Source organism: Bidens hawaiensis, unplaced genomic scaffold (assembly GCF_021521415.1).
Source record: "Bidens hawaiensis isolate Kalapana, Puna unplaced genomic scaffold, B.hawaiensis_p1.1 tig00046191_1, whole genome shotgun sequence".
Taxonomy (NCBI): Eukaryota; Viridiplantae; Streptophyta; class Magnoliopsida; order Asterales; family Asteraceae; genus Bidens; species Bidens hawaiensis.
Window position 1 is genome coordinate 7,182 of NW_027498240.1, and position 12,696 is coordinate 19,877.

The following is a 12,696-nucleotide window of genomic DNA, read 5'->3' on the forward strand; positions in this document are numbered from 1 at the left end:
TCTATCACAATAGTGTCAGGAGCGGGTCCTTTGGCCACGCCAGAGCCGCTAGCAGAGGCAGCATTGCCCGCGCCATCATCGCCGCCACCAGCCCCTTCACACTCGTCAAGTAATTTCTTTAGAGCGCCGAGATCGGGCTGATCAGCAAGCAAGGCTATCTGCAAAGCATAAGGAAAAGTATGAGTACAAAAGACTAAGAAAATAAGTCAAGGTAAACTCATTAAGGTTAAAATACCTGCTCAAGGATGGGAATGGGAGTATTCAAATACTTCTCCCCCACCTCGGCCATGTCCGCGCAGACAACGTCGAGCTGATAAGGGTAGTCGGATGGGTTCTTCTTCAGCATGCTATATTCACAGCCATCCTTAAACCCTTCAGCTCGACCCACCAAGCGCGAGGCAGCGTTGCAATCCATCACAAGGGTCTGAAACTCGTCTGAGTATTTCATCGCATAAGCGCAACGAGTCATACCCTGTGAGACTAGCCATTGGCGATCCTGCGCGAGGGAAGAAACAGACGTCTCAAGAGCAGGAATCTGAGAGTTTAACAACTCAACAGTTTCCTTGGTCTGTTTCAGCTCCTCTCTGTCGAACGCTGCTGCCGCCAAGGCCTCTTCCCTTTCCGCTCGCGCAGCATCGAGCGCTTCTTGGCTAGACGCTGCCGTCGCTAGGGCCTCATCTTTCTCTGCCCGCGCGGCCTCAAGCTCCTTCTTCAGGCGCGCAACCTCACTCTCTAATGAAGATTTGTTAGTGATAGACTGCACAAGAGCTTGGTCACGCGCCTCTGCATCCAGTTCCAAGTCGCGCACTCGCCGCGCGTACTTGGCCGCGTCCGCCTCTGCTGCATGCAGCTTCTCCCGCGCAGCCTGCAGCTCATGCCCGCGCTTCACGAAGGCAGCGTTGGCACTTGCTCGGTTCTCGCTGAGTTCTGCTTGGAGTTTCTCAGCTCTCTCTCGAGCGTTAGAAAGATTCCAAGCAGATACCTTAGCCTCTTGCTTGGCCTCCGCAAGAGCATCACGCACCTTTACATAATCATAACGAAGCTCTTGGGAGGCAGCAAATAACGCTGACCCAGCGAAAAGATGGTCGTTGAGCAAGTCCACGCGGGCGCGCTCCTCCTGAAACCTCCTTTCAGCTGGAGGCACGGAGTGAGCCCAGAAGTCTTCACACACCCCCATGGACTGAAATGAGCTATCCTCAGTAATATTCCATCTCGGGCGGTAGATGTGATCGGCTTCCTGCAAACACAAAGCAACGTTCTAGTCATCTAAACATTAATATGGAAGTCCGCGCAGCGGAGCAAAACGAACTCATACCTGCGGGGAGCAAGCAGAAAATTCAGCGCCAGCTCCACGAGAAGACTGCGCCGCGAAATCTCGTGGCGCTACAGGGCTTGCGCGGCCGCCATCGGAGTCTTCAAAATGGACCTCCTCATCTTCCTCTGTAACAGGCCTTTTCTCCTACGACCTGGAAAAATCAAAACCAGTCTCGCGAGGAGGGCTGCGCGCAGAAGGAGGTGAGGGAGGTCTCGACGCCGCGAGATCAGCGCGTAAAACAGCCTCCTGCTCCTTAGTAATCCCAATGAGGGGAGATTCAGTGCTTGCAGGAGCAGGAGCAGAACCAACGGCGCTGGCGCCGGCGCCAGCAGTGCCGCCAGCAGCTTGTGTGCCAGCTATAATGCCTATGAAAAAACCAACAAAGAGAAATGATTCAAGACTTGATCTAAAAAGAAAAAAGTCAGAAAATAAAAGCGCAATATATACCTTGGCGCACCGCCGTTCGCGAGTTAAACATCGCCATGAAGTCCATTTTCCCCCTTTTTGAGGGCAAAACAGGGGACTTCAAAGAAACCTTCGGCGCAGCCTCGGTACCTTGTTGCGCCTGAGGTTGATCCACCAAGGTCGCCGGCTCTACAAACATTTGAGTGACCAAAGATTCATTAATAACTCTATCGGAATCACGCTCATAAAACCATAAAGTATAAACAAAGTATACCTGAAGAGGAAACAGCAGGCGCAGCGCCGCTTCCCTTTTCCGCCGCGCGAAGAGAGGAGGTGGCGGCACCATACCTCGTGTGGACAGGAGGACTGCCCACACCTTGAGGCAAAGAAGACAAGGAAACCTTGGAGGTAAACCCCTTGGTTTTCTTAAGTCCCTTCGCCTGAATAGGAGGATCCTGAGCAACAGGGGCATCATTTTTCTTCTGTTTTTTACTGGCCCCTGCGCCAATTTGCCCTTTAGCTTTACGCTTGAGTTGTGGCACCTCAGCTTCCTCCTCCACCTCTTCTTCCGCGAGCTCCAGCTCATAGTTCTCAAGCGCATCTACAATACGTGCAACAGAAATGTTAACCAAATTTGGTATTCTAAAGGCATAAGCATAAGTACAAAGGCCTACCAGGCGCATCGCTGTCAAAGCAAAATCCCAAATCAACAGGGATGAACATATCAGCGAAGCGATCGGGGAAGCCAACTTCCCCAGCGCCCAGGGCGACAGAGCCACCCTCCATATGCTCATCATAGGGGGCGTGGACGTACTCCTTGCTTACTGCATAAAACAAAAATGATATCAGCAAAACGAATTATGTTCGCGCAGAAATAATGCAATGAGCTAATAACTCACATAATCCATCAACTTGGATAACAGGCTCAGTCGCGCTGTCGGCCCACCTCCTGCTCATGCCAACCCCCACCAGCGCCTCCTCGCAAATATTCTTGGCGGGGGATGGTTCAGCAGTCAACTTGTTAACCCATGCGCCAGTTGGGTTCTTAAAAACATTCACATCCGCGGGCGCAGAAGTGATCGCGCGCATGGTCATGCGGATGGGAATCACACTAGCCTTAATATAGAAAAATTTCTCAGACCAGTCATGAAGGCTCTTGAAGGAAACAGTGCAGCACTTGACCTTCTGACTGCGAGGAACGAATGAGAACCAAGAATCTTGGATTTTTGGCTTATAAAAAAATTGAAAGCGCCGAGGGGTTGGCTCCTCGCGCTGAGCTTTGCACATGAACTCAAAATGAGTCATGCGCACAAGTCCAAAAGGATGGACTTGGGATATAAGAATCCCATAAAATTTAAGCAGCGCACCCAAAAACCTTGTCATCGGGAGACGAAGGTTGCAGTGGGTGAAAAAATGGCAGTACAAGGAGATATAGCCGGTGGGCGGATCTGCCGCCGTTTGCCCGGCCGCCGGAAGCATACAGCCATACTCAGGGAGAAAACCCTGAGAGGCGATGAGACTGTCAAAATCAGACTGTCTCAATTTACAGGGAATCTCATCCCACCTCTTTACCGTCTTGCCCTTCCCCACCTCCTCCGACGAGGCCTCAGCAGCCCGTTTTCCCTTGCCGGTCTTCTTCAAAGTGGACATGACTAATGATTTTACACGGCGTCTGCTTGGGGAGATTGTGGTGTCTGGGTTATCAGACATACAACTGCGAAATCAAACAGAGATTACTTCAAGAACGGAAATCGGAATAAAAATGGAAGGAAAGGAAAGCTCTGAAATAACAATGAAGATGAAGAATAACAACCCAAAGGCTTGCTTTTATAGGCCCAGGAGAGAGAGAAACAGGTACTGGTCAGAGTTCACGAGCCCCCACTCGCAGGTGCAGGCCAACGCGAGCGCGACACGTGTTCCTGACACTGTGTGAGGGGACATAAAGGGAACGAAACAGGTACTGATCAGAGTTCACGCGCCCCCACTCGCAGGTGCAGGCCAACGAGAGCGCGACACGTGTTCCTGACACTGTGTGAGGGGACATGAAAGGCAACTGTAGCACCTCGAGCACACGAAAAGTCTGACACGTCTCCATCTCTGACGCATGTCAGCACCAACCAACCACGTACATGGACGATTCATTTTAACCAAAAGGATAGAATTTCGCGCAACGATGAGAAATAAAAAAGGAAAAGACAAAACCCTATTAAAAGAGAACTATTAAGTCTAATATCTATCTTACCTCGCTCGCGCGAGACAAAACACACATTAGACTGGGGGGGCTTGAAGAGGTATGTACCCGCCTTAACATCGAGCGGGGCGGGTCAACCCACAAGATATAGACAAGAGGCTTGAAATCAAGATATCATGAAGGCACAAAGCCAAAACCTATGCGCACGGCGCATATCATATATGCTCACGCATCACATATGCTCACGCGTATCACATGCTCGCGCACCATATATGCTCACGCATATCACATCTGCGCGTGGCGCATATCGCATGCTCACGCATCATATATGCTCACGCATATCACATCTGCGCGTGGCGCATATTACATATGCTTGCGCATATCACATCTGCGCATGAAACATCTGCGCGTGAGAATAAAGAGAAGACTTCGCGCATCCTCAGGATAGGCGCATATCACACGTGCACATAATCAACCTCGTCCTTATCCAAATCAGGATAAGGACAACCTTGATTGTGCTCGTCAGCAACCTTCCAGAAGGTATCCTTTAAGGAATAAGAATATGCTGATGTTGACAGCTGCCAATGAAAGGTGGACAACTCAGCAAAACCCATGTGCTACCACGTGATTGCACATGGGTCAGGTGAAATACCTGGGTCAGAGAATAATCAATGAAAAAGCACCAGGTGTCCTAAGGACACGTGGCGCAAAGCAACAGGAGGAGGCCAAAAAGGCCCTAATGGGATCTGAGCCCAATCATTGGAAACCCTAACACTATAAATACCACACCACCTCCACAAGAGGAGGTAAGCAAGAAAATACATTCCAATTCCTTACTCACTCTCAGATTATTATTATCTTCTCCTACAATCTCTTATTCTCACACCGGAGGGTTACCCCAAAGAGGACCCCTCTGTCCCTTTCTGAGGGGTAAGTTCACGGTGCTGCTCGTTTTGTAGGTGGAAGAACTCATACTCCGGAGAACCATCGGTGAAATAGCATACTCATACCCGAGGAAAGTTGATCGTCTACCAGTGAGCCGATCCACATTTCTTCAAGTTGATTTATCATAAGTTAGTTGCACATATATACACGCTACCAATAATAATATGTGGTTTTTGTATGTGTTAAAGAAAATATGGGTGGGTGAATTAATAAGCATGTGATACAAACTAAACCACTTTTATATCTATAATGATGAGCATTTTACCTGGCTATGATCCAAGTTATTTTTCTTTGGGTTTGTTTGACAAAAAGTTTGTAAAGGCTTCAAGCTTTTAAGGAAAAACTTATATATAATTAAAAGTTTTGTTTGGTTGAACGAGCTTGAAGCTTTTAGGTCATGAGAAAAAACTTAAAGCTTGAAGCTCCAACTAGTAGCGTTTAAAAATAACTACAAGTTTTTAGTTTTTTAATTACTTAAATAACCTTCCAAAATAAGTACATTTAATATTATTATTTTTAGTTATGCCCATGTTGGTCTTTTTATTAAAAGCTACAGTTACTCTGCCAAACATATAAATATATATAAAAAGATACAGCTACCAACTTCAAGCCACCAGCTACATCTAGTAGCTAGTTTTGTCAAACATACCCTTTGTATAATAAGGTGTTTGATTGATTCCATCATGTTATATACTAGGGTGATGCAAAAAAATTTATTGGTTTTTCATGTGATATTATCATGGACTCGTTTAGTAAGCCTTTTGATTAGAGGTGCACAAATCGAGTATTTTTAAGGATCGGTTTCGGATATAGTTGGGTATTTGACCAGGTTTACGGCTTTTTTTTTTTGGATTTCGGGTCGGGTCGGGTTTTAACCGGGTAAATGTGGAACCGGTTCCATCAGGGTCGGGTTCAGTTCCGAATGCATGTTTGGTGAGAAACCTAATACCAGGTCATACCCATGGGTCGGGTACGGGTAGGAACCGTGTATTTTGTGCGCCTCTGCTTTCGATAATTGAGTTGGTAGCAGGATTGCGCTTGGGAAGCAAGTGAGCCAATGAAAGAATAAGGATGAAGATGGAAGCTAAAGAAGAAAGAGAGATATATTCTTTATAGTTTATCTTTTATTTGTTTTATGTTTATATTGTTTCCTAGTTTATCTTTTATTTGTTAAGTATAAGTAGGGTTGCGATTTGTTTAGCTAGAGAGATTATACATTGATTAAAGATAATTGTAAGCTTTAAATTTGCCGAAGATTCAAATATTTGAATAGAAATCCTCTCAATTCAAGCATAATGTGTACGCTAATATCAAAGCAATTTACAAGAAGTAATCAATTAATTCACACATTAAATTCATAATTTTAATTAACATTTTACAAAAATTTCATACTTATTCTACTAGTAAATAATGAGAATGTGCTTCCTGGTATTTAAATGTTAAAATCAAATTTAACAAATAAACAAACATCTTAAATCAGACATCTAATAAATATTTAATAAAATTTGATTTTGGTGAATGTTCTTTTTGGTATAATAAAAAATAATATATGTTTATAAAGTTGTCCGGCATGTGCCCTCATAATTCGGTATGATTAGTGATATAAAGTGTGAAGTGAAACAAAACATTTACCTATATATTTTGGAGTTTTGGACTATTTATGGTTCTTAAATTAATTAGAAACACCTTAGGTGTGAGCTACCATTCTCAACACAACAACATTTCCTTCATCTACATTTCATCTATGACCCTGAAGGATTAATCTTGATAAAGGTTTAAAGTTTAAAAAGTTTTAGTTTAAGTCGGTTTAGCTTATTAAATTAGGAATAAGATTGGTTATTTTTATTTATTTATTTGGTTTCCTAGTTTGAGTCTAATTAGGTTTCTTGGTGAGCAAGTTAAGGTTTTAGTATAAATAAATGGTTTAGGGTTACTGTATTTTGTGTGGTTTTCGTTCTTAATAATATTGAAAGAGTCGTGAGAAATTCTCACAAAATATCGGTGTTGTTCGTGTTACTCGATCCAATTAAGTCCAACCGACCCTTTACATGTTCTTTAACAATATTATAAAAACTTAAAAGCCCAAATGATTCCATGAAATCAAGATAGAATAATATAGACTTCTATATTTTAGAATTATTTCTATATTTTAGAATAACTAATAGTCTAATACCAAATTGACACACTCAAGCCGAGTTACAAATCTTTTTATATGATGCTTTTTTAATATCGTGTAGCATTTATCGTATTTTTGTGGCCTATATAAATGAAACTAACATAAATTGTTGCATTTAAGTATAAAAAAATTATTTGGATGTTATAAAAGTTGTATTAGACTTAATTTATGTTACATTAGTTTCGCTTAATTATTGATGGTTATTTCTCGAATGAAAACAAAATTCAACCTTTTTCTTCCTGTAAACTTTACTTATTTCCTAAAAAACAAAAATTTCAGGAGATAACAAACAAGGATGCGTAGTTAGATGGCAAATGCGGTTCAAGATATTCCTTTAATATTGAACATCTCGAAGGACCAAAAAACGTGCTAGCTGATAGCATGACACATGATTTTCAAAATGCATAAGCAATGACGTAATCTTTTTCTATAAATAGAATGCGTCTATTTCAAAGATTCATTAATCCAACTTTTAAAAGAAATATGATGAAAGAAGAGAAAAAAAAAGATCAAAGGCTTTACGTCTAAAAGAAAAATTCTTTTAATAGAATTACAAGTTGTTCAACCACAAATTTGATTTTGACACTTTCATACACAAAACTCAAATCCTAATTATGTTTTGGAATAAACACATTTTAAACACAACAATTACCACTTTCATTCCACTAAAGGTCACTCTTTCCCTAAATCATAACTTAAGTTCTTCAACTCAAGCATGTTAAATCTGACTTTTGATATGTGATGTGACAAAAATTAAGCATCAACCAAGTTACTTAACTATGAACTCATGTGATTTTGAATGTTAATTAACTGCTCAATTGAAAGAAAACATTTGGGGGTGTTGCCCAATTTAATGTCTGGTCCATGTTGTTCTCTTGACACCTCAATTAATGCTAATAGTGACTACTCTTTGCTGAGGCATATGAGTGTAAATATGAAAGTACTCATTTCTACTTAGGGATATACTAGCTGCTACAACAGATATTAACTTTTTTTATTTTATTTTTGGACACACATAAACGTGGTAGCACACACATATATCTTTAATGTGTATTATGTGTAGAAAGAAGATATAATAAAAGATTTAAAAAAGGATTGGAAATGGGAGTAAGACACATGTATTGATTCATAAACTTTGCATCATTTTTAAACGAACTATTATTGTGATTAAATAATTGATGCATATCCAGCCAAAAGTGGTGTATAAACTACTCATTATTGTAGTATGCATTAGAATTTGGATTTTAGATCTATTTTCTAGAGACACGGGATAGTTTTCGTAAAGATACGGGATTAAGGTTGAAGACTTTTAAGAGCTCGCATTGTTGTGTTATAGCGTTGTCGTAGGACTGGTCGTTTTTGCAAGATACTTCTCGTCTTTCTTTACCTGTGATTTTTATTTGTTATTATGTATGTTTAGGGGGTGTTTGGGTGAGCTTTTAATTTTTTTTTTCTTATTTAAAAAGCAAAAGCAACTTTTGAAAAGCTCAAATTTGTAGTTTTTAGAGGAGCTTTGACAAACACATTTTGTTTTTCAACAAGCAAATAGGCAAGTTTTAAAAGTTCACCCAAACACTCACTTAATTCCCTACAATATGTTTGTCGATTACTAATCTAATACTATGTCTGATATTGTTTTATTAGTTCTTTATATTATATGTTTCAATGTTTTTTATATGCTTTTCAAGTTTATGCATGCTTTTTTGGAGTTGGGATCTCCCTGAAAGCAATATCTCTATCCCTTAGATAAAGACATGGCTTGTCTATATTTCACTCGCCACAGACACTTCCAATAGCTTTGTTGTGGGTGAGATTCTACCGAGTATGGTTGTTTTCTTTCTCATAAACCCATGTTTTATATTCGGATTTAAGCAACATCTCTATCCCTTAGATAAAGACATGGCTTGTCTATATTTCACTCGCCACAGACACTTCCAATAGCTTTGTTGTGGGTGAGATTCTACCGAGTATGGTTGTTTTCTTTCTCATAAACCCATGTTTTATATTCGGATTTAAGCAACATCTCTATCCCTTAGATAAAGACATGGCTTGTCTATATTTCACTCGCCACAGACACTTCCAATAGCTTTGTTGTGGGTGAGATTCTACCGAGTATGGTTGTTTTCTTTCTCATAAACCCATGTTTTATATTTGGATTTTGTATTAAAATTATTATTTTTTTAATTATGTTCTTATGTTTTTCTGTAAAATGTTATATAAACACTTGAACTTCATATTTGCTAAAAAGCATTATTTGTCATCCGGCTTACTCTTGTGATCATGTAGTGAAGTCATAATTGAATTCGAGTTTATAACCACTCAAAACTCTTAGCAATCTCGTAGATACAAGTAGGGATGTTCATAAATTATTGAATCAACTAAACCAACTAAAAATACAAGTCGCCCGGTTAATTATCTGATGTATACGAGTCAGTTTTGCGATTTAACATTCCAACCAGGGGTTTGAAACTTGGAACTAGCCGTGTAAACCAAATCGTGCGTAACTTTTTTCTTTATTTAACTTCTTTTCACTTTTAGAAGTATGGTATCTTATGGATATGTATATTAATGAACCAAATTTATGATTTAAAAATAATAATAATACAAACTTTCAGTAAGCAAAAAAGCCAATCAAGCAGTTGATACAAGTAAAATCTGTTGAATTGACACAAGAATTATATCTATAATTGCATGAACAAAAAGCTTAAAAAGCTACAATAAAACTATAGATTCAAATCCCTCACCTTTATCCTCTAATCTCTGAATGCACATCGGACACGAACACAAACATTAACATCAAGAAAAACACGTTAAAAAGACCAACCAAACTATAATCTCTAACACAAACTTCAAATCTTCCTATTTATCCCCCCCAAATTCAACATCCCTAATTGGACCTTTCTCCAATCCATCTTTCAATAAATTCAACTCCTCTTCAGTCAAACTATGTTTAGAGTGCGGTAAGCTTTTAGCAGCCGCCTTTTCAACCTCAACCGCCCAACTATAAATCACCATACCGGCAACCGCAACGAGCATTCCTGCTATGTTCTTGAAAGTTAACTCTGAGTCAAACAACAGCCACCCTAAGGTCAACACACACACGGTTTTCATGTGACCTAAAACCTGAAATGACACAGCTGAAAACCGCCCGATGCAGAGGTACTGACTAATGTTGCAGAAGACCGCCAATGAGCATGATATCAGTATGAAAATCTGTAAATAATGATAATTATTTAGAAAATTTAATTTATGGTTTATCAAAATAATTTTAATTTGAAATGAAAGAAAATGGAGTAATTTTTCCTTACAACTGCACCAGAAGATATGTTTTTCATGTAACTTGAAATCAAATTTCCGCTTAGATAATAATCGATAAACGGGCCCAATACAAGAAGTGAGATAGCTTGAATTGGAGCGGTTTTACTCAATAATTCAAACGCTCCAATTGAGTATTTCTTCTGCAACGAACCTATCGACTGCAAAGTAAAATCAAAATCATCATTAACAATTCATGAGCATTTAAAAATATTATACAATAAATGTGATTAAATACACGTTTACTCACAATTTGTTGCAATGATGTCGCGAGCACTGCAACACTTGCGCATATAAAACCTTTAGCATTAACTTTAACGTCAGTCACAGTGCAAACACCAACGCCTATAACTACTACCACAACAGACACTTTGACTTCTTTTGAGTAACGTTTGTTATGAAGAATCCATTCCATCACACAAACCACTGGAATCATGCTCAGTTTGGAGATCTGCACAATAATAACAGCTTAAATCTTGGAATTGCAAAAGCGGAAATCGTGAAATTTCAGAAAATTTATAGTTACATACTTGGTAAAATCCAACTGAGTTAAGCATAAGACTGAGGTTCATCCCTGTGATTGACATATTCGCAACAACGGAAAACCAGAGAAGTTCCCATAATGGAACATGTTTTGCTGACGTGTATCCAGTAGAATTTGACACAAATCCCACCAGTGCAGTTACAGCAAAGTGGAATCCGGTTAATGTTGTGGCTGCACAAAACAAAATTGCACTAAATCCAATCAGTAAAGATATCAAAAACAGAGGTAATCAACAATCACACAAAGAGATAGACAAATGAGACTGCTAGTTAAATCAAGTAATCAACAATCAAAGTGAAGATCTGTATAATGAAGTCAGTATTACACAATTTGTGCATAACTGAAGCAATGTTGTAACCTAAACCTAAAGCATGATTGTAATCTTTAACTACACTGAATACGGAGTAATCAAACAGTTCATCTAATAAAGTAGAGTTGAATTCTTCTGTTCAATCAAGTAATCAACAAAATGAAAGTGAAGATCTGATAAGTTGATACTTAAGTTCACGATCTATATAATGAAGTCAGTTTTACACAATTCGTGCATAGCTGATGCAATGTACTACTGTAGACATCCTAAACTTCATTTCAGCATAACCTAAACCTAAAACATGATTGCAATCTCCAAACATTCAGTTAATCTAGTAAAGTAGAGCTGAAATCTTTTGTTCACTCAAGTAATCAACGATAAAAGTGAAGATCTGGATAGTTGAAACTTACATTTACAGAAGTTTAATTGATCTATGTAATGAAGTCAATTATACACAATCTGTGCATAATTGATCCAATGCAGGGATCATAAACACTGTTTCACCATAACCTAAACCTAAAACACGATTATAATCTCCAAATTACACTTAACACAGAGTAAGCAAACTGCAAACCGTTAATATAAGATACTAGAGCTGAATTCTTCTGTTCAATCTCGTAATCAACAATCAAAGTGAAGATCTAGAAATTTGATACTTAAGTTTCAGAAGTTAGATCGACCTATACACCGAAGTCAATTTTACACAGTCTGTGCATAATCGAGGCAATGCAGACATCGTAAACATCATTTCACCGTAACCTAAACCTAAAATATGATTGTAACCTCCAAGCAAACAGTTAATCTAGTAAACGAGAGCTGCATTCTTCTGTTCAATCAAGAATCAACAATCAAACTGAAGATCTGGTAAGTTAATCGATCTATATAACAAACTCAATTACACACAATTCATGCATAATTGAAGCAATGCAGACATCGTAAACACAAATTCGCCGTAACCTAAACCTAAAACACGATCTCAATCTCCAAACTAAGACTTAACCTAATAAATCAGAGCTCAATTCAGAATCATACACTAAAACTAACTCTAGGTTTCAGATCCACACAAATAAACGAGAGATCTGAAGAGAAACTAACTAATTAACTAACCGAAAGTGAAGGAGTAGCCGTTGGCGGACATGAGCTGCTTATTGGCCATAATAATACCGACGGAGCTTATGACATTCATGGCCCATGCACCGACATCCGACACCGGCGACGCTTTCTTCTCACTCTCCGTCATCCTCACAAGCTGAATCTGAAGAATGAGACGGTGATTTGAACAATGAGTCCAACTGAATTAGCAGGACCACGAGGATTGACAGCAGGAAGAAGAAGAAGAAGAAGAAATTAGGATATCAGATTCATTGAATGAACGGTGATCTAGTTTGAATAATAATAATAATAACAATATTATTATTATTATTATTATTATTATTATTATTATTATGTGGAGATGACAAGATGCATTTGGGGGAAATGAAATGAAATGAAATAA

At 39.3% G+C, this 12,696-nt stretch overlaps 1 protein-coding gene across 1 annotated transcript; it reads right to left on the minus strand.

Annotated features, from left to right (window-relative positions):
* Positions 1-9,775: 9,775 nt before the first annotated feature.
* LOC143596252 (UDP-rhamnose/UDP-galactose transporter 2-like) lies at positions 9,776-12,441 on the minus strand. The gene is made up of 5 exons (XM_077075076.1): positions 12,309-12,441; positions 10,878-11,062; positions 10,598-10,798; positions 10,341-10,508; positions 9,776-10,245 (listed from the first exon to the last, which is right to left on the minus strand). Exons 1-5 carry the CDS (start codon positions 12,439-12,441, stop codon positions 9,892-9,894), a joined length of 1,041 nt encoding a protein of 346 aa, XP_076931191.1. The 3' UTR covers positions 9,776-9,891.
* Positions 12,442-12,696: the final 255 nt, after the last annotated feature.